At 37.6% G+C, this 25433-nt stretch overlaps 1 protein-coding gene across 9 annotated transcripts in view; it reads left to right on the forward strand.

Moving 5' to 3' along the window:
* Nucleotides 1-25433, forward strand: part of SP140L (SP140 nuclear body protein like) — a 65306-nt gene that overhangs the window by 20899 nt on the left and 18974 nt on the right. For 7 of the 9 annotated variants that reach the window (XR_012421547.1, XR_012421549.1, XR_012421548.1 and 4 more), the window contains 6 exons: nucleotides 5793-5955; nucleotides 6954-7122; nucleotides 9585-9668; nucleotides 11452-11568; nucleotides 12190-12243; nucleotides 24058-24123. Coding sequence is in view for 6 of the 9 variants with exons in the window: in XM_074010438.1 (XP_073866539.1) it covers nucleotides 5793-5955; nucleotides 6954-7122; nucleotides 9585-9668; nucleotides 11452-11568; nucleotides 12190-12243; nucleotides 24058-24123 (653 nt within the window). In the remaining 3 variants the exon portion in view is untranslated. Of the gene's footprint in view, nucleotides 1-4892; nucleotides 5956-6953; nucleotides 7123-9584; nucleotides 9669-10811; nucleotides 10871-11451; nucleotides 11569-12189; nucleotides 12244-24057; nucleotides 24124-25433 lie in introns of those variants that run through there. The other 2 variants (XM_074010435.1, XM_074010439.1) reach the window with 2 other exon arrangements.

The following is a 25433-nucleotide window of genomic DNA, read 5'->3' on the forward strand; positions in this document are numbered from 1 at the left end:
TAGACATTCCTATATGGTTTTCTATTTAAATGACTTCACCATTCATGTTTACCATAACATTTGTTGATTTTAGAGAGTTCATGTTATGTTAGTTTTTATTTCATATACAGTTTTTATTTTTAAAAATAGCTGTTAGGACTTACCGAATTCCCTTTTAAAATCATTTGTGAATATACTCAAATACTTCTCCTTTTATTTACTGATGTAAAATTACAGAGAGATTTTCGAATGTTGAACTGTTTTTTCTCTTATTCAGTCTCATTGTCATTACCTTTCTCTTTCTTTCTGTTTCTAAATAGCCTGTAACTACAAGTTTTATTTCATCTTTAACCCAACACAGTGTGTTTTCTTTTGCTTTCTAAAATCTTAAGAAATTTATTTTCCTTATGCAATATGTTTCAATTCTATTGATTGTAACTTATTGAGACTTCTTTTGTGGCCAAGATTATGCTAAATATTGATGATGTGTTCTCTGTTTTTAAGTTACAAGATTAAATAATAACTCATTCTTATTAACTTATCTAGAACCTGTATATTTTGTCCATTTTAGTATATGGAAAGAGTAAAAACTTAGGGGTGAATTGTTTTGCAATGCCCATAAAACATTTGTCCCATTATTTGTTTCTTGAATTTTGAATTGACATTAATGGGAACTGTTCTGCTTTTTGATTTATTTGAAGTTGCATACTATAAATTGCCTATTTTTGATTTCAGCATATTTTGTGTCGCTGCATCTTTAGTTGGATTCTATCTTTGATTCCAATCAGTATCAATCTCATCAATATTGATGATGCTTCCAATATCATTAATATTGCCTTTCAGTATCATTTCTTCAGGTATATTCAGTGTTACAATTTTTCAACCTTTCTTCTGTTTTACCTTTTATAATTCATTGTTTTTCTTGTTTTATCTCTCTAAAAATGCAAACTATGTTTGCTCTTTATTTTTATTTTCAGAGTTTCATAAGTCTTATAAGATCTGATTTCACTCAATCAGTAGTTACCTTCAACTTTTCAAGTTCATTGTTTAATCTGTATTTCTGTAATTGTTACAGTTGACTCTGAAGCCATATTTTTCTACCATATTGTTGTCATACTTGAAACAAATTCCTTAACTCAGTTTTTCTTCACCAACCCTGTTCAACATTTTAAGTTTGTTGATATAATTTGAAGCTTTAATTCAAATAGTTACTATTTGGAATTTCCCCCCATTTCCCATAATATCTGTTTCTCCTGGGGTAACTTTTCTCTCTCTCTTTTTTTTTTTACGCTAGTCTTTCTAATATTGAAGTATTTCCTCAAATGTCTATTGATCTGTGGTTATTTGTTTCTACGTAAGAGGCGGCTTTGGAAATCAATCAATGTGATTCCCCAATTAAAAAATAAAGAAGGAAAATCATATGAATATCTCATTAATGCATTTGATAAAATTTAACATCTGTTCATGATAAAGCTTCCAGCATATTAGGAATAGGAACTCAGCAAATTAGGAATAGATAGGGAGGAAAGTCATATGAATATCTTGGTAGATGCATTTGATAAAATTAGTAGTTCATGATAAAATTCTCAGCAAGTTAGAAATAGTGAGGAATGCAAAGCACAGTGGCTGACAGCTGTGATCCCAACTCTTTGGGAGGCCAAGGTGGGAGGATCACTTGAAGCCAGGAGTTCAAGACCAGCCTAGGCCACAAAGCAAGACCCTCTCTCTACAAAATATAAAAATAAAATAAAAAATTAGCTACTGTTGGTGGAATTGTAAACTAGTTCAACCATTATGGAAAACAGTATGGCGATTCCTCAAGGATCTAGAACTAGAAGTACCATATGACCCAGCCATCCCATTACTGGGTATATACCCAAAGGATTATAAATCATGCTGCTATAAAGACACATGCACACGTATGTTTATTGCGGCACTATTCACAATAGCAAAGACTTGGAATCAACCCAAATGTCCATCAGTGACAGACTGGATTAAGAAAATGTGGCACATATACACCATGTAATACTATGCAGCCATAAGAAAGGATGAGTTTGTGTCCTTTGTAGGGACATGGATGCAGCTGGAAACCATCATTCTCAGCAAACTATCGCAAGAACAGAAAACCAAACACCGCATGTTCTCACTCATAGGTGGGAACTGAACAATGAGATCATTTGGACTCGGGAAGGGGAACATTACACACCGGGACCTATCACGGGGAGAGGGGAGGGGGGAGGGATTGCATTGGGAGTTATGCCTGATGTAAATGACGGGTTGATGGGTGCTGACGAGTTGATGGGTGCAGCACACCAACATGGCACAAGTATACATATGTAACAAACCTGCACGTTATGCACATGTACCCTAGAACTTAAAGTATAATAAAAAAAATTAAAAAAAAATAAAAATTAAATAAAAATTAAAAAAAAAAGGGAGTGGAAAAAAAAATTAGCTGGGCATGGTAACGTCTATAGTCCTAGCTATTCAGGAAGCTGAGGTGGGAGTATGACTTTAGCCCGGGAGTTTGAGGCTGCCATGAGCTATGATTGCGTTACTGCACTCCAGCCTGGGCAACAGAGTAAAACCTTCAAAGAAGGAAGGGTACTGGAGGGGAGCGGAGGGGAGGGGAGCGGCGGGGGAGAGAGAGAGAGAGAGAAAAAGAAAGAAAGAAGAGAAAGAAAAGAAAGAAGGAAAGAAAGAAAGAAAGAAAGAAAGAAAGAAAGAAAGAAAGAAAGAAAGAAAGAAAGAAAGAAAGAGAAAGAAAGAAAGAAAGAAAAAGAGAAAGAAAGAAAGAAAGAAAGAAAGAAAGAAAGAAAGAAAGAAAGAAAGAAAGAAAGAAGAAAGAAAGAAAGAAAGAAAGGAAAGAAGGAAAGAAAGAAAGAAAAAGAAAGAAAGAGAGAGAGAGAAAGAAAGAAAGAGAGAAAGAGAAAGAAAGAGAAAAGAAAGGAAGGGAAAGAAAGGGAAAGAGGTAAAAATATGTATAAAGGCATAACAAACATCACACTTAGTGATACTGCTAGTTGCTTTTTCCCTAAAATTGGAAATAAGACAAGGAAGTTGTCTCTCACTTCTCTGCAACATTGTATTTAAACTCCTGAGTAGTGAAATAAGATCCGAAAAAGGAAATAATTGTTATTTTGGGGAAAGAAACAGTGAATCAGTCTTTTTTTGCTGATGACATTATTTTCTTTAAAATATAAAGGAAATCTATAAATACTTTACTAGAACTAATACATGAATTTAGCAATGCCATAAATACATGGTTAATGTTTCTCAAACCAATTATATTTCCTACAATGGTAATAAGGAATTTGAAAAGCAATATCATTTAAAGTAGTACCAGAGAGAATAAAATAACTAGAAATAAATTTAATGAAAGATGTGCCTGATTTTTAAAATTTATCTAAATAAATGAAGAAATATACGACGCTAACAGATTTCTAGCTCAATATTGTTGTCAGCTCCCCCAAATTTATCTATAGTTTCAAATCAAACCCAAGAAAAATCCAAAAGCTTTTTCTTGTAGAAATTGACAAATTGATTTGAAAAGATATGTGGAAAATCAAAGAATCTAGAAAGTCCAAGACAATCTTTTCTAATTGACTTCAAGACTTTCTTTAAGCCATGGTATTTAACACAAAATCATATCAGCATAAGGGTAGACAAACAGATCAATGGTATGGCATAGAAAGTAGAGATATAAACCCATGCTTATATTGTAAATTGCTTTTTGAATATTTTCATGACCTTGGAGTGGCAAATTCTTCTTAGAGAGTACACTGAAGTCAGTAATTATAAAAGAAAAAATAAAAAATTGGACTTCAAGTTAAAGATTTTTTTCCTATCAAAAGACATAATTAAGAAAATAAAACAGAAGCTACAGACTGGGTGAAAATATTTACAATACATAAATCAGACAAAACACTTCTATCCATAATCTATAAAAAAACTCCTGCCCATCAATAAATAAAATAAAATTCAATAATATAAATGGGTCAAACATTTGAACAGACACTTCACCAAAAAATAAATAAGTTGCCAGTAAACACTTGAAAACGTGCTTGACATAATTTCCTCATTAAAGAAATACAAATTAAAACTAAAATTAGATATCACATCGTACACACTGGAATGGCTAAACCTAGAAAGGCCATCACTGGTAGTCTTAAAAAAAAAACAGTTTGTCAGGTTTTAAAATGGTTAAATGTACTCTTACACAACAATCCAGTAATTCCACTCCCACATATTCACCCAAGAGAAATGAAAACATTTTACTACAAAAAGACTTGCACAAGAACAACAGTTTTATTTATCCTGGTCTCAAACTGGAATCCACTCCAATGTCCATCAACAGAAAAATGAGTAAGCAGATTGTGGTAGATTCACATAATGGAATACCGCTCAACAGTAGACATGAACAAACTAACTGTTCAACACAGCAACACAGATGATAAGCAAAATAAGACAGACACAAAAGCATGTATATGTTTTACCCATTTATATGAAATCCAAGAACAGGCAATATGAACATATGACAGAATAAATGACAGCAATGGTTGCCCCTGAGAGGCTGTCTTGCTGCATTTGGTCAGCATGCAGGGTGACAAGCAGTGTATGCATTGCTCTGTTCATTCTACAAATAACAAATCAGTTTTTAGCTGTGTGTCTCCCTTCACATCACCACTGTTTCTTCAGAATTCTGTAGAGCGCCACGATTGCTTTCTTAACCTCTGGGAGCATCCCCTACCTATTATTGCAACTAGCACTTTTCTGACCACTTTTTGTCTTCGAGATTTTATTTGAAATCTCTTATGTGCTCATTGTCCTCCACCATTCCCTTTGTCATCGTAAATCTAATTCCTTTGTTATTATTTTAATGATCTTTAACCAGAAACGTTTTTTTTTTACAGGAATTCAAACCAATAATGTGACATGATTGTGTCCTGCTTTATGCTGCGTAATGGGAAGTGCCAATAATTCTCTTCTGGTTGGATAAAAAGATCTCCCAAGTTTTCATAACATTTAGGAATACTGAGATGTTGATTAAAACATTATCAGAGCAATAACATGATCAACTAAGAACTAGAATTAGAGACTCAGCTTTAAAATTGCTTTAACAGGAAACAGCAGCAATTTCTGAAATTCAGATGCCTAAAATGATTAACGGTATATAGCAATAGTACAGACAGATTTATATTAACACAAAGCAGAGCCAGATGTTCCAGGAGATATCACTGATATTCTCATGAAATTCTCAATAATATGGTATTATTATCATTATTAAACCACACTGTATTATTTATGAATTAATTTTATGATATATGATGGTATTTCCTTCCTAGCAGCTATAGATTAGGGAGGAACATCTTATTTTTATTTTGCCAAATTTGTTTTCTCTCAGTTGTTGATTAAGATGCATTTGCAAGGTTAGATTTTTATTTACATTCCACTGACTTTCATTTCTCTATGGATGACCTGCTTACTCCATCTAGATTCTGTAGGAATTTAATACTTTTATTTTGAAAAATATTCCAGATATGGTTAGGTGAAGATATATTTACAATGACTTTGTTCAGTTTAGACTGGGCTTTTTCAGTACCCTCTATATTAGTCTTGCATAGACTCCAGGATATCTTCTATTACATCTTTGTTTGTTGCTTCAATTCCCTTTATTCTGGGCTCTACTGAGTACCACCTATTTTATAGGTGTTCGTTCTTTGTAGCTTGTCCTTTATATGTAAGGTCTTACAGTCTCCACAAACATCTCAGAATCTTGACGACCATTTTCACATGGTGTCCTTTTTCCCTAGGATATTCACGGAAGACCAGGATGTAGATGAGGGGCTTCTCTATGACACTATATTCAAGCACTTCAAAAGACATAAGCTGGAGATTTCAAATGCAATAAAAAAGACATTTCCATTCCTTGAGGGCCTCCGCGACCGTGAACTCATCACAGATAAAATGTTTGAAGTAAGTGAAGTTTATTTCACAGCCTGGCAGATATGCTTTCATATTTTACAAGTATTTCTGTAAGTGCTCCTGTAAGGCAGAAAAGAAGAGGAGAAGCAGAGGTCACCAGAGATGGCCCTACTTCCAGCTAAGGAAATGGTGTTCCATGGCACCCTCTGGAGTTGGGGTCAATGGTACTGGAGAAACTGGAATAGAAACAGGTGTTCTCCATAAATGTACAATGTTTTGTAGAATTCATACACTATAACATAAACCAAAATTTAAAAATAATTTTAATGAATTGATTTACTGAAATCATAATTAACAGAGCATTTTATTTCAATTAACATCAATTTAAAATACCTAGATCTGAGAACATTAAAACCCACAGGGAACTGGTGTCTAGAGGGGACAAATTTGGAAGTAGATGCTTGTTATTCTTTCTCCAACACATTCGTTTTCTTTGTCTTTCCTTTATTTGTGCATTTCTGGAGTCTTGGAATATGGGTAAATTCCATCCATAGGCCCTGCTGGAGATACAGAGCAGCGAGTCATCTCCGGCTATGAATGTGCTTCCTCTGTGGCCAAGTTCACAGCAAGGGGAGAATGGTCGCCTGGTTTCCTTGAGCCCTTCAGGCCAAATCAGTCTTGGGGGAAAAGCAGAGGTTGTCCAGTCAACAAAACAGCCACTCATTTATTGCCTGCTACGTCTATCCCAAAAACATATCAGTCAGGTGCTTAAAGAACTTTGAGCCCACTTTTATCCTTCAAAGTTGTTCCTTTTTACATCCAATGTAAATAAGGGTGAGGCGATCAGGTTCAATCAGTGGGTATTTTTAAGGAGATGGAATTTACTTCTTTCATTACTGGCTATACAAATATGTAAAAATTATGAAACTTTACATGCGAAGATACCTGTGAAGAGAAATTGAAATTCAGTAAACATAAAATTTCTTTTTATGGCTCTTCTGTAACTTGAAAGTCTGTATTTGTATTTTTTCCATTCAATATTTTTAAAGGATTCTCAAGATTCTTGTAGAAACCTGGTCCCTGTACAAAGAGTGGTGTACAATGTTCTCAGTGAGCTGGAGAAGACATTTAACCTGCCAGTTTTGGAAGCACTGTTCAGCGAGGTCAACATGCAGGAATACCCCGATTTAATTCACATTCGTAAAAGCTTCAACAATGGTAATTAGGTTTATTATCTACCTTTTGAGTTCCAGGGCCAATTTTTTTCAATAAGCATAAATAGAGCTCCTACCATGTGTGACACATTGTGTTGGGCAGTGGGGATAGAGTAGTTAACAAAATAGACGTGTCATGCATCGTCTTGAAGCCCGTGGTATATGATTATGGTAAAACAGATACCTGGAGGTCTGGTTCACTGGCCACTTAGACTCACAGGACAACCAGAGCCACGCTGGCATCAGATTGACTTAGAAGATAAGAAACACAGAACCCCAACGGGGCAGCATCAGTTGTTTCTTCTCTTTAGTGGGAGTCCTTGCAGTGGCCTACATAGCAGCCCACTAAATTGACTACTACCTGCCTTGAGTGACAGCTTAGCTGTGGGTGCGGGATCCACTTTGGCATAGCACCACATGTCTGTGGGAGTCAATATCTCTTGTAACAACTCCATAGTCATAGCTTTCAGGGTGCCATAGGGACAATCTGAGTTGTAAGAGTTATCAATTGAAGGAAGACCACACTTATTCCTTCCCTACAGGTATTTATAGTTCATGTAGAGTTTCAGGCAACCAGTTATGGGTCATTTCTAAGCCCAGGGTTTGCCCACTAAGACCAGGAAAAGGCTACCTTTATTAAATTTCTAGAATGATGAGCAAGAAAATTAACCCCGGGTCAAGTTTGACTTTACTGAAGGATAAATAGTTTTGTTAACCCTTTACCCACAAGGGTTAAAAGAAACGTTAATCAAATAATCACAAAACTGATTGCTCTGACAGGGACTATTTTTGGTGCTGTATCAAACTGAAGTTTTGATTCTTGACTTTTTTCCTGAGAAGGCATAATTTATACTATTATAATGGTACACAGTAAAGATGCCCTCTATTTTGTTTTACTTGCCTGGCAAAATTTTATTCCCCTCACAGTTTGATCTCAACCCAGTTCTCCAAATGAGAGATAGAGACATCACAAGAAAAATGAGCACATGCCCTGAAGAGGGTGGATGCTATGGGGACTGGAATAAAAGTGTGAAAGCATGTCTGCAAAACAGGACAAACTGGATCTGACTAAATCCAAGAGTGAGAAGCAGTATAGGAGTTGACCTAAGAGAGATCAATTGGAGGAAGATAGTAAATGGTCTGGAATCCAAAGCTAAGGAATTTGAAGTTTATTTACTAGGCAATAAAGAAATACTACAAATTTATAAACAAGGAAAAAAGTTTAGGCAGTTATATATGGTATGGCTTATTGATTTGTATTAATACTAACATTATCTAGATTAAAATAATTGTTGTAACAAGTCATTCAAGTCAAAAAGTGAATAAAAGGAAATCACATATCTGGGCACAAATTTCAAGTCAATGTTATGTTTGTAAGCAGGATGGCCCAGGCTGTGGGGATGAAGGGAATAGTGTTACATTTACTGCCCACATTCACAGGGGCTCTGTTCCTCTCCATGGACTGCAGGGATTCCCTTCCTAACCCCAGTATCCACAACTCATGTGTTAGTGTCTGGCACTCCTTATGCTTGGGTGACCTGCACTGAGGCTCACTGTCCCCTTCCTGGGCCAGCACTGCCCACTGCCCCAGCCAGCACAGCAGTCCACCCACCCTCAGGGAGATACTGCTGACTCTCAAACCCTAAAGTCCACACAAGCTGCCCCTGTGTCCCCTGTTATGTTTATTTGGGAACTGTTCATCCTCCCGGACCCAATTAAGCCAACGTTTTCCTGTTTTCTAGCCTCATCTTTAAAGCTGTTGGAGTTTTCTCTTTTATTTTTTATATATGTATGTTTTTGGAGATAGGATCTCACTCTGCCCAGGTTAGATGGCAGGCTAGTGAGCTATCTCTGCTCGCTACAACCTTGACTTCCTGGACTCAAGTAGTTCTCCCGCTTCAGCCTTCTTAGTAGCTGGGACCACAGGTGCACACAACCACATCAGGCTGATTTTGTTAGTTTTTTTTTTTTTTTCTGACACAAGGTCTTGCTGTGTGGTCTAAGCTGGTCTCAAAATCCTAGGCTTAGGCGATGCTCCTGCATCACCATCCCACAGTTCTATGATTACAAGTGTGAGCCACTTCACCTGGCCAGTTTTCTCTTTTATGATGGAATCTCTCTAGGACCTGAGACTATCCTTCCAGGGAATCCCTCTGTTTCTTCCTTACACTTGATATATGCCTACCCTGCCAAATGACAATTTTGCGGGTAACACAACTCACTGTGTTTCCATTACTTCTTTATCGTTAAATTTTGAGTATCCTCTTTCTGTGTAGGACACATAAAAGCTCATTGTTGAGGTCGTCTCTTCTCTGTCCCAGAAGATGATGGGAGAAGTTTAAGTCATGTGTAACCCTCTGACTTCTGAGTCACCCGAATGCTGGAAATTCCTAAAAGCCAATTTCCAGATGTTGTCCCTGGTTCTCACAGATCTTCAATTGCTTTCTTCTCTCTCCCACTCTTCAGCAATCCAAGACAAATTGTCTTTCCAAGAAAGCGATCGAAAAGAAAGGGAAGAGAGGCCTGACATCCAACTAAGTCTTGAGCAAGGTAAAAATGACAGAATAAAAATTTTCTCATTGCTAAGAGGAAAAGGAGACAAGGGAGGTGAGGGCCCAAGGTTCTGAGGGGAAATTGTGAATCAGGGAAGACGTGGAAGGACCATGGAGAAGTCAAGGAGGGGGTTGTATGAGCTCCTACCCAGATGTCGGGTCTGGAGAAGTGGCCAAAACAAGACATAGTTGGCTCAACAACCATAAAGGAATCAGAGCCAAGTGTGTCAGTAGGCCAGATTTACAGATGCTAACTACCTAGAAGTAACTGTGATTTAGAAATGTCCCTGTAGGAGGTCAGTATGAAGCTGTGAAGTGTTGAGAACCACAGCTCGTGGCCCATGGTCAACATCAAAGAGGAGACCCTTGGGGGAAGAAAAGCTCCTGTTTTATCTGTACTTTCACATTCTCAACACTTTTGACGCCAAACGTGGAAAATCTCCCCACACCAACCATCTCCAATTCCCTGCAGAACTGTGAACCCCATCCTAAAGGGATTTCCAAAGGTCACCTCATTAACATAAACAGGCTTGGTTGAAATGGGGTTGTTATGCATAACAGGAAGTGCGACTGAGTCTCTCTCTGTCACCCAGACTGGAGTGCAGTGGCATCATCTTGGCTCACTCACTGCAGCCTCCGCCACTTCTTACTGTTTTCAAAGAACATTAGTAGTTTCTGGAATGATAAGAGCTTTTTAATTTTTTTCTATTTTACTCAGGACTACAGGTAGAAAAATAAAAGTAGAGAAAAGGATGAGGAGGTACAAAACATGGGGAGAGCGTGACTCTGTTATGTGTGAGGCGTGATTATAGGAGCAGGCATATTTTTTTCCAGAGAGCACTTCATCTTAGCTCAGAATATTAGTGTGCAGCATCACAGCACTGGGAACTCTTCTCTGGTCACTGTCTAGAGGTCACCCAAGGAATGTGTGTGACCTCGAGAAGCTGAAAAGACAAGGAAATAGGTTGTCCTCTCCAGACCCCAGAAAGGAATAAAGGCCTACTAACATAACGGCTTTAGGCAGTGAGACCCATGTCACACTTCTCCCTGACATAACTGAAAGATAATAAAATACAATAATAAAAATAAAATAACTCTTTTGTTTCTCATTAGTTTCTGGTGAACTAGAAGATTACCAAATGACCAAAGAAGGAGAATCAGAAGAGCTTGCTTCTAGCTTGCTATGATGTGATGCACCAAGTAATTATAACTTAAAAATAATAAAAACAGGCCAGGCGTGGTGGCTCAAGCCTGTAATCCCAGCACTTTGGGAGGCCAAGACAGGCGGATCACGAGGTCAGGAGATCGAGACCATCCTGGCTAATACGGTGAAACCCTGTCTCTACTAAAAATACAAAAAATTAGCCGGGCATGGTGGCGGGCGCCTGTAGTCCCAGCTACTCGGGAGGCTGAGGCAGGAGAATGGCGTGAACCCGGGAGGCGGAGCTTGCAGTGAACTAAGATCCGGCCACTGCACTCCAGCCTGGGTGACAGAGCGAGACTCTGTCTCAAAAAAAATAAAATAAAATAAAATAAAATAAAAATAAAATAAAATAAAAATAAAAAAATAATAATAATAACAAAAACAGAAACAGAGTTCTGATAATGAAAAAAAAGACAGAAGAGGGTAAAAAGGGAGACTTGAAGGAAGAGTCAAATATAGGGAGGAGCAGTGAAAGAAGATTTCAGAGGAGAAAGTAGAGAAGTAGGTAGCAACCAGGGTGCAGAAAAGAGGGTTATTGGGGCAAATTAAAAGTTCATAAATTACAATTTCGGCCCAGGAGCAGAGCAACCAGCATCTGAAAATGAGAAGTGCTCCTATGTCATGGGTTTCTCCGAAGAAGTGCCAGAAAGCCCAGAAGCAAAGATGGAAAATGGCCAAGCATGTGGCAAAATGGGTAAGGCTGCCTGAGAGCTGTGGGATGGGGATGGCTCAGGGGGCCCCACAGACCCTGGGAAGGGTGGAGGCAGGTGCTCCAGTCCGCCCAGAATCCTGTTCTCTGCATTTGCTTCACCCAAGCTTTTGGGGAACTACAGGGAGGCAAGAGATCGTTATAAAGTTTTACTTATCAGGATGGGCTCTGTTGATTACATATGGGTGACGTCATAGAACGGTGCTCTTTAAAGTGGCAGTTATCCTGTTTATTGCATTAATATGTTAAGTTACACTCAATATTCCATGGAACCCAAGACAACCCAGTGAACTTCTGCTGGTAGATAATAGTGTCATTTTGCTACACCTTAGAAAGGCCTCACCCAAAAGACAACTAATCCAGGTACTTAATTGTCAGGAGGGAAGACTGCAGATCTACTCTTACCCCAAACCATACTTTTGATAGAAGACCCAGGGCCCATCCTAGACTCATAGTTCTCAGTTTAGTGGTTCCTCTAGAAGAAAGAGAGGAATGACTATCCAAACATCTTTATAAACTCCAGCCTTCTATAGTATGAATTGTCCTAAAATCTGTAACTTTTATTTATTAATTTCTGTTTCCTCACCACCACTTGTTATTTTCTAGATACTGTGGGTATTGGAAACAACTCTACTTTGGAAAAACCCAAGAGGAAGAGAAGTAAGAATAAACAAGAATTTACTTGCTTTCAGTGTTACAAATATGTTTTTAATGCCAGAGTTTTCTTATTGTCATTGTTACTATTTCTGTTATTATTTGCAATACTATAGTAGACACACTGGTGGCCTCCCCAAAAAATGTCCACCTCCTAATCCCTGGACTGTCATCTGCTATCTTACATGGCAAATGGGACTTTACAGATACAATTAAGCTAGGGGCCTTGAAGTGAGGAGATTATCCTAGGTTATGTGGGTGGGTCCAAACTAAACTTGTAGGCTTTAAAGAGTGGAGAACTTTTCCTGGCTATGGAGAAAGGAAAATGTGACTATGGAAGAATCATCAGAAATATGTAATGTTGCAGGCTTTGAAGATGGAAGAGGGAACCAAGGAATGTGGGTGACCTCTAGAAGCTGAAAAAACAAGGGAATAGGTTGTCCTTTCCAGCCCCCAGAAAGGAATGAAGATCTACTGACACCTTGACTTTAGGCAGTAAGACCATGTCACACTTCTCACTGACATAACTGGAAGATAATATATTTGTGTTGTTTTAAACCACTAAATTTGTGGTAATTTGTTACGGCAGCAATTCAGAGTAATATAGATGTTGGTACTTGGCCATGGGGTGTGGCTATCACATATTCCTGAAAGTGCTGGGATGTCTTTGAGATTGGGCAGTGGAAAGAGGTTGGAAGAATTTTAAATAGTGTGATTGGAAAATCCTAGATGAAAAAAAATGGAAGTTAAGTCAATTAATAACCCTACAATGGTCTCTAAGTGCTCACGTTAAAGGAAGAGTCACGTGTACTCACTTTAAATAAAAATCTAGAAATGATGAAGCTTAGTGAGGAAGCTATGTCAAAAGTTGAGATAGACTGAAAATTAGGCCTCTTGCAGCAAATAATTGGCCAAATTATGACTGCAAAGGAAAAGTTCTTGAAGGAAATTAAAAGTGCTACTCCAGTGAACACTTTAATGACAAAGCAGAGCAGTCTTATTGCTAATGTGGAGAAAGTTTGAGTGGTCTGGATAGAAGATCAAATCAGATTCCCTTAAGCCAAAGCCTAATCCAGAGTAAGGTCTTAACTCTCTTCACTTCTCTGAAGGTTGTGAGATATAGGAAGCTTCATAAGAAAAGTTTGAAAGTAACAGAGGTTAGTTCCTGAGGTTGAAGGAGAGAAGCTGTCTCATAACATTAAAGTGCAAGGCGAAGCAGCAAATGGTGATGTAGAAGCTTCAGCAGGTTGTCCAGAAGCTCTAGCTAAGGTCATCGATGGAGTTGGCTACACTAAACCACAGATTTACAGTGTAGACTAAACAGCCTTCCACTGAAAGAAGATTCTATCTAGAACTGTCATAGCTAGAGAGGAGAAGTCAATGCCTGGCTTCAAAGTTTCACGGGACAGGCTGAGTCTCTTGTTAGAGGCTAATGGAGCAGGTGACTTTCACTTCAAGCCAATGCTCATTTACCATTTTGAAAGTCCTTGGGCCCTTAAGAATTATTCTAAGTTTACTCTGCCTGTGCTATATAATTGGAATAAAGCCCAGATGACAGCACATCTGTTTACAGCATGGTTTACTGAATATTTTAAACCCACCGTTGAGACATACTCCTCAGAAAAAAAGATTCCTTTCAAAATATCACTGTTCATTGACAGTGCACATAGCCATCCAGGAGCTCTGATGGAGATGTACAAGGTGATTAATGTTATTTCCATGTCTGCTAACACAACATCCATTCTGCAAGCCTATGAATCAAAGAGTAATTTCAACTAGCAAGTCTTAATATTTAAGAAATACATGTTGTAATGCTATAGCTGTCTCTATACATAGTGATTCCTCTGATGAATCTGGGCAAAGTCGATTGGAAACCTTCTGGAAAGGATTCACCATTTCACATGCGATTAAGAACATTCATGATTCATGAGAGGAGGTCAAAATATCAACATTAGCAGGAATTTGGAAGAAGTTGATTACAACCCTTATTGATGACTTTGATGGGTTTAAGACTTCAGTGGAGGAAGTCACTGTAGATGTAACGGAAATATCAAAAAAACTAGAATTAGAAGTGGAGGCTGCAGTGGCTCACACCTGTAATCCCAGCACTTTGGGAGGCCAAAGCGGGCAGATCACCTGAAGTCAGGAGTTCAAGACCAGCCTGGCCAACATGGTGAAACCCTGTCTCCACTAAAAATACAAAAATTAGCTGGGCGTGGTGACTTGTGCTTGTAGTCCCAGCTAGTCGGGAGGCTGAGGCAGGAGAATTGCTTGAATCTGGGAGGCGGGGGTTACCCTGTGCAGAGATTGCACCACTACACTCCAGCCTGGCGATAGAGTGAGACTCCATCTCAAAAAAAAAAAAAAAAAAAAAAGAAGTGGAGTCTGATGATGTGACTGAATTGTTGTGATCTCATCATAAAACTGAATGGATAGGCCAGGTGCGGTGGCTCAAGCCTGTAATCCCAGCACTTGGGAGGCCGAGGCAGGCGGATCATGAGGTCAGGAGATCGAGACCATCCTGGCTAACACGGTGAAACCCCGTCTCTACTAAAAATACAAAAAATTAGCCGGGCGAGGTGGCGGGCGCCTGTAGTCCCAGCTACTCGGGAGGCTGAGGCAGGAGAATGGCGTGAACCTGGGAGGCGGAGGTTGCAGTGAGCCGAGATCGTGCCACTGCACTCCAGCCTGGGCGACACAGCAAGACTCCGTCTCAAAAAAAAAAAAAAAAAGAAAAGAAAAGAAAAAACTGAGTGGATAAGGAGTTGCTTATTATGGATGAGTAAAGAAAGTGGTTTCTTGAGATGGAATCTGCTCCTGGGAAAGATGCTGTAAACATTGTTGAAATGACAACAGAGGATTTAGAACATATTAGTTGATAAAGCAGCAACAGGTTTTCAGAGAATCTACTGTGCTAAAATGCATCAATAACTTTACATGTTACAGAGAAATGTTTCATGAAGTCCATCAACATAGCAAACTTCATTACTGTCCTATTTTAAGAAATTGTCACATCCACCTCAACTTTTATCAACCACCACCCTGATCAGTCAGCAGCCATCAACACCCAGGCAAGACCCTTTACCAGCAAAGAAATTATGACTCACTGAAGGCTCAAATGATTGTGAGCATTTTTTGAGCTATAAAGTATTTTTAATTAAGGTTTGTCCATTGATTTTTTAAGACATATTGCTATTGCATACTTAATAGACTACAGTAAAGTATAAACATGATTTTCATATGCACTGGGAAACCAAAAAATTGAGTGTCTTGCTTTATTGCAATATTCACTTCATTGCAGTGTTCTGAAACCAAACGTGCAATATTTGTAAGATATACTTATATGTTTTATCCCAAAGACGTTTGAAATTTTTATCTGATCATATCTGTCAGTCTTTTCATTTATGGTTTCCAAGTTTTATGTACAATTTACAAATATATTATCCTCCTCATAATTTGAAAACATTTTTACTTGCTTATAGAATATTTGAAATACTTTTTAATGTTTAAATCTATAACACATATGGAATTCATTTATTGGTGTTTGATGTGAGATGGTGATTAAGAGATATAACCCCAATACCTTTTCCTTCATGATTTGAAATACGATTTTATATATGTTTTCCAGTATACACAGATCTGTGCCTTATCACATTTCTTTATCCATTCATCTATTGATGGAGACTTAGGTTGTTTCTAAGTCTTAACTACTGTGAATTATGCTGCAATGAACACAGGAGTGCAGATATCTCTTTGAGATACTGGTTTCATTTCCTTTGGATACATACCCCAAAGTGAGATTTCTGAATGGTATGTTTTTCTAGTTTTAATTTTTTGAGGAACCTCCATACTCTTTTCCATAATGGCTATACCAATTTACATTCCCACTTACAGCATACAAGGGTTCCTTTTCCCCACACCCTCACCAATACTTGTTATCTCTTGCTGTTTGTTAATAGCTATCCTAATAGGTGTGAGGTGATGTTTCATTATGGTTTTAAGTCACATTTCTCTCATGGATGGTTAGTGATATTGAGTACTTTTTTATAACCCATTGGCTATTTACGTCTTTTTTCCCCATTTTTAAATCAGGTTATGACATGGTTTTGTTTTGTTTTTGCTATTGAGTTATGTGAGTTCCTGATATATTCTGGACAGCAACCCTTATCAAACACATGGTTTGCAAATATTTTCTCCTATTCCATAGGTTGCCTTTTCATTTTTAAAATTATTTCCTTTGCTGTACAAAAGTTTTTCAGTTTGATGTAGTTCCACTTGCTTATTTTTGCTTTTGTTGCCTGTGTTTCTGGTGTCTTATCTAAAAAATAATTGCCCAGACCAATATCGAGGAGCTTTTTCCCTGTTTTCTTCTTTGAATTTTATGGTTCCATGTGTGACATTTAAGCCTTTAATCTATTTGGAGTTAATTGTTGTATATGATGTAAGCCAAATATCTAATTTCATTCTTTTGCTTGTGGATATTCAGTTTTCTTAGCACCATTTATTGAAGAGGCTATCTTTTCTCCATTATTTATTCTTGGCATCCTTGTCAAAATTAAGTGCCCCTTCTTGACATTTGTATTTATCATACTGCTGGAAGTCCTAGTCAAAGCAATTAGGCAAGAAAAAAAAGTCGTCCAAATTGGAAAGAAGTTAAATTGTCTCTGTTTCCAGGTGACATTATCTTCTATGTAGAAAACCCTATAGACTCCACCAAAAAACTGTTGGAACTAATACATGAATTCGGTACAGTTGCAAGATTTAAAGATCAGTTGTGTTTCTACGCACTAACAATGAACTATCCAAAAAAGAAATTAAGAAAACAATCCCATTTACAATAGCAACAAAAAGAATAAAATGGGAACAAATTTAACCAGAGGTGAAATATTTGCACACTGACAACTATGACACTGATGAAAGAAACTGAAAAAGATACAAATAAATGGAAAGACATCTCATGTTCATAAACTGGAAGAATATTGTTAAAACGTCCATACTACCCAAAGTGATCTGGATAGTTGATGAAATCTCTATCAAAATTTCAATGACATTTTTCACAGAAATAGGAAAAAGGAATCCTAAAATTTGTATAGAACCATAAAAGACCCAAATGGTGAAAGTAATCTTGAAAAAAAAGAGCAAAGCTGGAGGCATCACACTGTACTTTAAACTACATTACAAAGCAAGAGTAATCAAAACAGTACTGGCATAAAAACATACATAAACCAATGGAATAGAATGGAGAACCCAGAAATAAACTCATGAATGTATGTTCAAGTAATCTTTGATAAGGGCACCAACAATAGGATTTTCTTTATGTAAATGTGCCACATTTTCATTTTTCTTATCTGCTTTATGGAGCTATATATAAAACAAATTCATCACCTTAAGGTATAACTGAATTTGTTTTAACAAATGTGTGCAGTTATATAAATACCTACACAATCATGACATGTAAAAGTCCACTTGTGTTCTTCTCACCTCTCTCTGATTCTTGACAACAGCTGATCTGTTTTCTGTTCGTTTGTTTTTTATGAAATGAGTCCTCACTACGTTGTCCAGGATGGCCTCAAACTCCTGGGCTCAAGTGATCCTCATGCCTCAGATTCCAGAGTAAGTGGGAATACAGGCATGTACAACCCCTCGACCCAGGTTGTTTTTTTAAAGTGCTGATCTGTTTACATCACTCTAGTTTTGTCTTTTCTGGAGTTTCATATAAATGAATTCATACAGTACTGAATTTACTTACGTTTAGCCCCTTTCACTTAACGTGATGCTTTTGAGATACATCCGTGTTATTCTGTGTATTCATAGTTACTCTATTTTTCATCACTGAGAAGTGTTTCTTTATGTGAATACATTACAGATGGTTTATTCACCTGTTGATAGCCATTGAGGTGTTTCCTGTTTCAGCTATTACAGATAAAGCTGATAGGAACATCTGAACACAAATCTTCGGGTTGGGCATGTTTTATTTTGTGGGGTGAATGCCCAGGAGTGGTGCTCTTGGGTCATATGAACATACATATATGTTCAGTATTTTAAGACTCTGCCAAAATGTTTTTCAAAATGATGATGCCCGCTTGCATTCCCACCAGTAATGCGTGAAACTTATTGCTCCACATACTCACCAATACTTGATAGTGTTAGTAAAACTTTAAATTTTTTATAAAGTTTACATTTACCATTTTTTCCTTTATAATCTGTGATTGTGAGGTCCTATTTAAGGAATCTTTTCCTAACTCAAGAACCTATGTTTTCTTCAAGTTTTATGATGTTAGCACCTACGTTTAGGTCTATACCCATTTTGGGTTAGTTTTTGCTTATAGTTTGAGCTAAAGATTGATTTCTTTTCTTTCTTTGCATATAGATATTTAATCATTCCGGCATAATTTGTTGAAAAGAGTATCCTTTCTGCATTGAATTAGTTACTTTGACATCTTTGTTGAAAGTCAGTTGGCCATATACGTTTAGGTCTATTACTTGACTTTTTTCTGTTCCATTTATCTGTATGTCTATTTTTATGCCAATACACCATCTTGATTACTACAGTTTTACAAATCCTGAAATCAGGTAGTGTAAGGCCTCCAGTTTTGTTTTTCTTTTTCAGAATTGTTTTGACTATTTCAGGCCTGTGGGTTTTGAAGATTCTTCTATCTTGCAGCTCAGCTACTCTCAAGATTACATCATTGTCCAAAGTGCTTGCTAAGCTCCAGCCATAATGTCCATGTTCTAGGCCATCAGAAGGAGAAAGAGTGAAGAGCAAAATTGTCTTCCCTAGAGGCTTATTACTTTTGCAAGAAGTTTTCCCCAGAACTCCTCTCCTCCCACAACAATATTCTGCTCTCATCTTAGTAGTCAGATCTTAAACTGGTGGCCCTGTCAGGTGTAAGGGAGGTTATGAACTATGGTTTTTCTCTGGAAATATTGATGTCTGCAGTCTTTGAGGTATTCTATTAGTAGATCAGGAGTGGAAAGTAGATATCTGAAAAACCATATGAAGAATTAAGTTTGTCAATTATTTAAAATTTGTTGAATGTTCCTTTGCATCCTAATGTGCGGTCATTATTTGTAAATGTTCTATGCCACTTGAGAATAATGTACATTTGAACTATCTGTTGGTTCTGGCTTCACTCCATGCACATCTTTATCAAGCACAACTTTGTTGTTTAAATTTGGGTTCATAGTAATTTATTTCCTCCATCAAATTTGTATAGAAACATGTTAAATTCTCACACATGGTTATATATTTGCCAATTCCTCCTTATTTTGTTCCTTTACTTTAAATATTCTGAGGCTATTAATGACTTTATAACTTCTTAGTGGATTTCTTTATCATTATACAGCATTCTGCTTTATCCTTATTAATGCTTTTGCCTTAAAATCTCTTTTGCCAAGTGCTAATGTTGTTATACAAACTTTTTTGCTTTTTTCATATTTTTCACTCTATGTTAAGCCATCTTGTGCAGCTTTGTTTTATGTCTCTTGTAACAGCTCTTAGCTTTTGCAATTTTATCTGATAATCTTAGCTCTTTAATGATTTTTTATTCGTTTTCATTTATTGTGATTCCAGATATATATGGACCTATATCTTCTGTGGTAGTGTTGACCATTCTTAGTTTGTGTTTTTTGTGTCTCTTTCCTGCTTTCTGATGGATTGATATAACATTCTATATTCTCCCTTTTCTCCCTGCTGGTTTGGAAATTAAAGACAAAACTTCTGTAATCTTATTAATCATGCCCCAATCACCAAAGATGACAAGGATCTTGTAATGGTTTCACTACAAATTTAATACCTTATCTCTACCATTTGCCTATTGTTGTTTAATATTTAATGTTAACTATAAATTTTGAAACTATTATTTTTGCAGTTGATATTTACTTAAATCAATTTTTTAAAATCATTTTACACACTCACCATTGTTCTTTTTCTTTGGTTTCACTTTTTGTCTAGCTGAAGTAAATTATTTATTTTTTCCAGTGAGTGATCTCTAAGTGGTAAATTCTCTAAGTGTTGTATGTACAAATTTGTCTTTTTTTTTTTGATAGAAATTTTTAGCTAGGTTAAAAATTCTGGGTTGATATTTATTTATTCTCAGTATAGTAAAGTAATCACTACATTGTCTTCTGAAATCTATAGTATGGCTAATAAAAAATCATTCTTTTATCGTAACTGTAACTTCTTGTTTAATACCCTGTCCTTCCTCTCTAAAAGCTTTTTACCCCAATATTTAATCATGAAAATTTTAAGCATGCAGAAGACTTGGGAGAATTGTATACTAAACATCAATATACTTTCATATAGATTCACAATTAACATTGTATCATTCCTGCTTTATCACTTTTCTATCTGTATTAGTCCATTTTCACTCTGCTAATAAAGACATACCCAAGACTGGGTAATTTATAAGGAAAAATAAAGGAAGTTTAATGGACTCACAGTTCCATGTGACTGGGGAGGCTTCACAATCATGGCGGAAGGTGAAAGGCACATCTTACATGGCAGCAGACAGAGAGTGAAAACCAAGTGAAAGGGGTTTCCTTTATAAAACCATCAGATCTTGTGAGACTTGTTCACTACCATGAGAACAGTATGGGGGAAATCACCCCCATGATTCAATTATCTCCCACTAGGTCCCACCCACAACACGTGGGAATTATGGGAGCTACAATTCAAGATGAGATCTGGGTGGGGACACAGACAAACCGTATCACTATCCATATATACATTTTTTTTATCCACTCCATAACCCATGGTCAAGTTTGAAACATTTCAAGGTTGCAGTCATCTGCACCCTTCCCCCTCAAATACTTCTGCCTGCATATTATTAACTAAAGTTCTTTTATAAGATAAAATTTACAATGAAATGCACAAGTATGAAAAGTACCATTTGATGAGTTCTTATAACCACATTTTTCTGCACCATCAAAATGTTTACCAAGATACAGAACATGATCATCACCATGGAAAGGTTCCTTATGTCCTTTCTGTTATATCTCTACCCGCTACCCATCAGGGCAATCACTACTCTTTGTTTTACCATGATAACTTAATTTGGGTTTTTAAAAAAACTTTATATAAATAAGGTTTTACAGCATGTTCTCTTTATTGTGAGATTTATTTCACTCAGCATGTTTTTGAGATCCATCTGTATCATTGGATGTATCAGTAATTTGTTCCTTTTCATTGCTAAGCAGTGTCCATTGTCTGAATATACTGAATTTTGTTTATAATTCTCCTGATGATCGTCACCTCGAGTATTTTCGGTTTTTTGCTTTTATAAAAATCCTCCTCAGTACATTCTTGTAGAAGTCTTTCTGTTTTTTCATATCACTTATCTAAATACCTAGGAGTAAAATTGCTGGGATATAGAGTAGATGTATCAGTTCTTTTCCCTCAGGACCCATGAAAAGGATGGTGCAGGTGGATGCTGCACTCACAAGTATGTGCTGCAGTGATGGAATGTTTCACTGAGGAAACCCATGGGGTTTGCTAGCTCAGGGACTGCTAGCAAGCCTGCCCAAACCTTACCTCTGAAGGAGATATTATCTTTTTAGCTGGAATTTAAGCAACTCTCCTCTGGGATATCTCCTCTGGAAAATTTCTAAGGAGGGAGATGTTCTCCACTTTATACTGGTGAGGGAATAAATTTGCCCTATAATCTGGAGGCTACATGATCTCTAGCTTCCAAGGCTGCTTGCTATTCTAACATCCTTGAAGTTATACCCTGACACCATGAGTACAGAAATGCCAATGAGAATAGCTTCTCAACAAATTCTTCCCACATTTTTGCTTCTGGTAATTTTCCTCATGAAGACACTGACCCATCAGCCACTTTAATTAATTTGACCCATGGGTCCAGATACATTTGATTTGCTAAATGTTGTAGGAGCAAATTGCAAATGTAGGTGCACTGGCTCACTCGTGTTATCTCAGCACTTTGGGACACCAAGGCAGAAGGATCACTTGAGGCCAGGAGTCCAAAAACAAGCAAAACAACCAAAAACAAGCCTGAGCAAGATAGTGGAACCCTGTCTCTACACACACACACACACACACACACACACACACACACACACTTCATAAACAGTGAATGTTTTAGGTCTTTAGGTCTCTTATGACCAGCTGACCACCTCTAAGGTACAAGTCACCTTATGTGAGGGAAGCAAGTTAATGCCTGGCTTCCATACAAGAAGCACAGTCCCCAGAGCACACAAGGTGCTCGAAGAAGGGAAGTGTTTACAATTGTTGAGCTTCCCTGAGCAGGATGTACTTTTGTCAGGGGGAAGGGAAACAGTGCCTCCTACGTGACTCCTGGATGACTGTAAGCCTTGGGGATCCCAGTTCTGTTCATTGTGTCCAGTCCTTGATTTGTTTGTGTGTGGGGGGCGGGGAGAGGGTGGGCATGTGGAGGTACTGTTTGAGGACAATCTTTCCAATCTATCCTTTTTGTCCATGACACCAACCAGGTAACAGTCGCCCCCCGACCCACCCCAACAAATGACTGAAAACAGGGGTAGGGACAATGTCTGGAGGATTCTATATTGGACCTCAGAACCTGGGCCCAGCCTCTGCTGTCTCATGACTGGTGCAGAGAGGCTGACTCAGCATTCTCAGAGGCGGGAGCACTGGAGCAGGGGTTTTCCTTCTGGACAAAGGATTCAGGGTAGTTCTGAAAGACAGATATCACCAATGCTCCTGCTTCCTCCCTGCCTCCTGGGGTTGCAGGTGTTCCTGCCTTAGATGTCGGGATTTTTGCTCTTGCTTCACTGCTGCAAAATTCCTCTGTACCATTCAGGTGGCTGCACCTTCATCTTTCTCCCCTAATCATCTCCTTTTCTCACTTAGACCTTCCATCCACAATATCAGATACAAGTAGAGCAAAAGCATTTTCATTAGCTGTGTCTGGAGTGAAATCTGAATCCCCTGGGCACTCAGAAGGCTGTGCCCACCAGGCCTCTAGGGAAAAGAATGAAGCGTCATCCCTAGGAATGGTCACAACAGAATCCTGAATCTTCAAGATAGGTCTACAGAACACTTGCAATACCCCACACTTTTGTCCTGGTCACTGTCCAGGAAGGAGATGATCCCTTTCTGGGGGCTGCTTCCTTCAGTGAACCTCCCATGGTGTGTGGACAGGAGGAGATGAGGGACAGTCAGAAAGTCAGTGCACTGTGGAGTCACTTTTCTGATAAAGGGCACATCAGACTGCAAATGGTCCAGACAGCCAGATTCATGACACTAATGAGTTTCTAGGATCACAATAGCGTTCCTGGAGTCAGTTGTTCTGCAGCCTGAAGGAGGGCTGACAGTGTGGAGGCACTGCTGAGATTATTTAATGAAGTTGTATGGGAATTCTATAATGATTATGTAATTACATAATGAAAACTCACTACATCAGAGTTCACAATATCTCCCAACTTCCAATACAAAATATTATCTATAACATCATCAGCTTCAAGGAGGATGCCTTCTCATTGCACATTTGCATTTACTCAACAAACATTTGAAAAAGGAACATGGAGTAGCAGTTATTATTCACTCTAAGGTGCCAGCAAGAGTTAATTTTCCATTAAAAATTTTGTTTCAAAGGAAGGTCATCTCCTATAGTATCCCAAGCCTATGATCCACAAAGCTCATGCAGAATTAAAATAGAACTCTGTACTCAACTTCCACACTACTACACAGATTATAAAGAATTTTGCCTCATTCCTGTGGACCAAAGTATGAAAAAAAATCTTGTATACTACTAGCACATAAAGCTCAGAGAATTATATTTATACCTCTGCATAATTAAATTTATTCTCTTTTATTTGAAGAAAAAAAGAAGGGGCATTCCTGGACCAGAATAAAAAGCAGAATGCAGAAAAAAATCCAACAACATGGTAAGCAGGCAAAGTGAGGTCGTTACAGCTTTTGAGTTTATTAGGGCACTGCCCACTGTATTCTTGAAAGCCTGCAGTTCTCGAGGGCCAGGAGAGTTCTGTACCTCCTGTATCAGTTAGGATGTAGACTAACAGGCTATGACAAGAGGCCTGAGAATGCAATGGCTTCAACAAAATGGTTTCTCATGCATGTAATAGTCCAGAGGCCCACAGTTAATAGGGAGGTCTTATCATCCTCAGCATGGCTTTTTTTAGTAGCTCAAGAAATTTTTATTAATCTGGAAAAATGTCCTTAAGAGGGCTAAATGAAGAAAACAAGGTGTATGTGTATGTGTGTGCACCTGTAAAATATATATATACATATATATGCAACCATATTTTATGTGAAATTTATACTTGTGAAAGTGTGTTTTTATGTATCTATCAATCCTTACATAGATATGTGTAATTATTTATCTGTGTGTATAAAGAGATATAAAGCTATAGAAAAATCAATGGCAGTTCATTTATAAAGATATAAGCAGTGGTTACATTTAGTCAGTATAATAGAGGTGATGTTTATATTTTTATTTGTGGTATTTAAATGTACCAGTGTGTATTAAAATTTTTAAAATATTCAAACTTCATAATGAAAAAGCGTTCTTTAAAGGTAACAGATGCCAAAAGAAAAACCTAAGGGAATATTTTTGAACAAATCACCATCTGGAGATAGCCATCCTCATCTGTGGCTATCTCCAGATGATGATGTTTTAGACTATTTTATTTTCTGAATTTTCCATAATTATACATATTATTTATTTTAGTCATGGTCTAAGGATTTCCCTCCTCCTAGTCAATGAAGGCTAAGTCTTATTTTCCAAATGATGCTCAGTTTTGAATCAGTGGATCTATATAGTAAGATTTTAGAGTCCTATTGAAAATTGTTCATTTTCACCAATCTATATATCTTCTGTTCTGTTCTTGCCAGTTTAAGTGTCTGCCCGGTTTGTGGATGTACATTTTTGTTTGGAAAGAAAAACAAGTGGTTGCATTTATTTTAAGAATGGGTGTTTTTAGCCGGGCACGGTGGCTCACGCCTGTAATCCCAACACTTTGGGAGGCTGAGGTGGATGGATCACTTGAGGTTGGAGTTTGAGACCAGCCTGGTCAACACGGTGAAACTCCATCTCTACTAAAAATACCAAAATTTGCTGGATGTGGTGGCAGGCACCTGTAATCCCAGCTACTCAGGAGGCTGAGGCATGAGAATCACTTGAACCTGAAAGGCAGAGGTTGCAGTGAGTCAAAATTGTGCCACTGCACTCCAGTCT

This window comes from Macaca fascicularis, chromosome 12 (genome assembly GCF_037993035.2).
Source record: "Macaca fascicularis isolate 582-1 chromosome 12, T2T-MFA8v1.1".
NCBI classification, from domain to species: domain Eukaryota; kingdom Metazoa; phylum Chordata; class Mammalia; order Primates; family Cercopithecidae; genus Macaca; species Macaca fascicularis.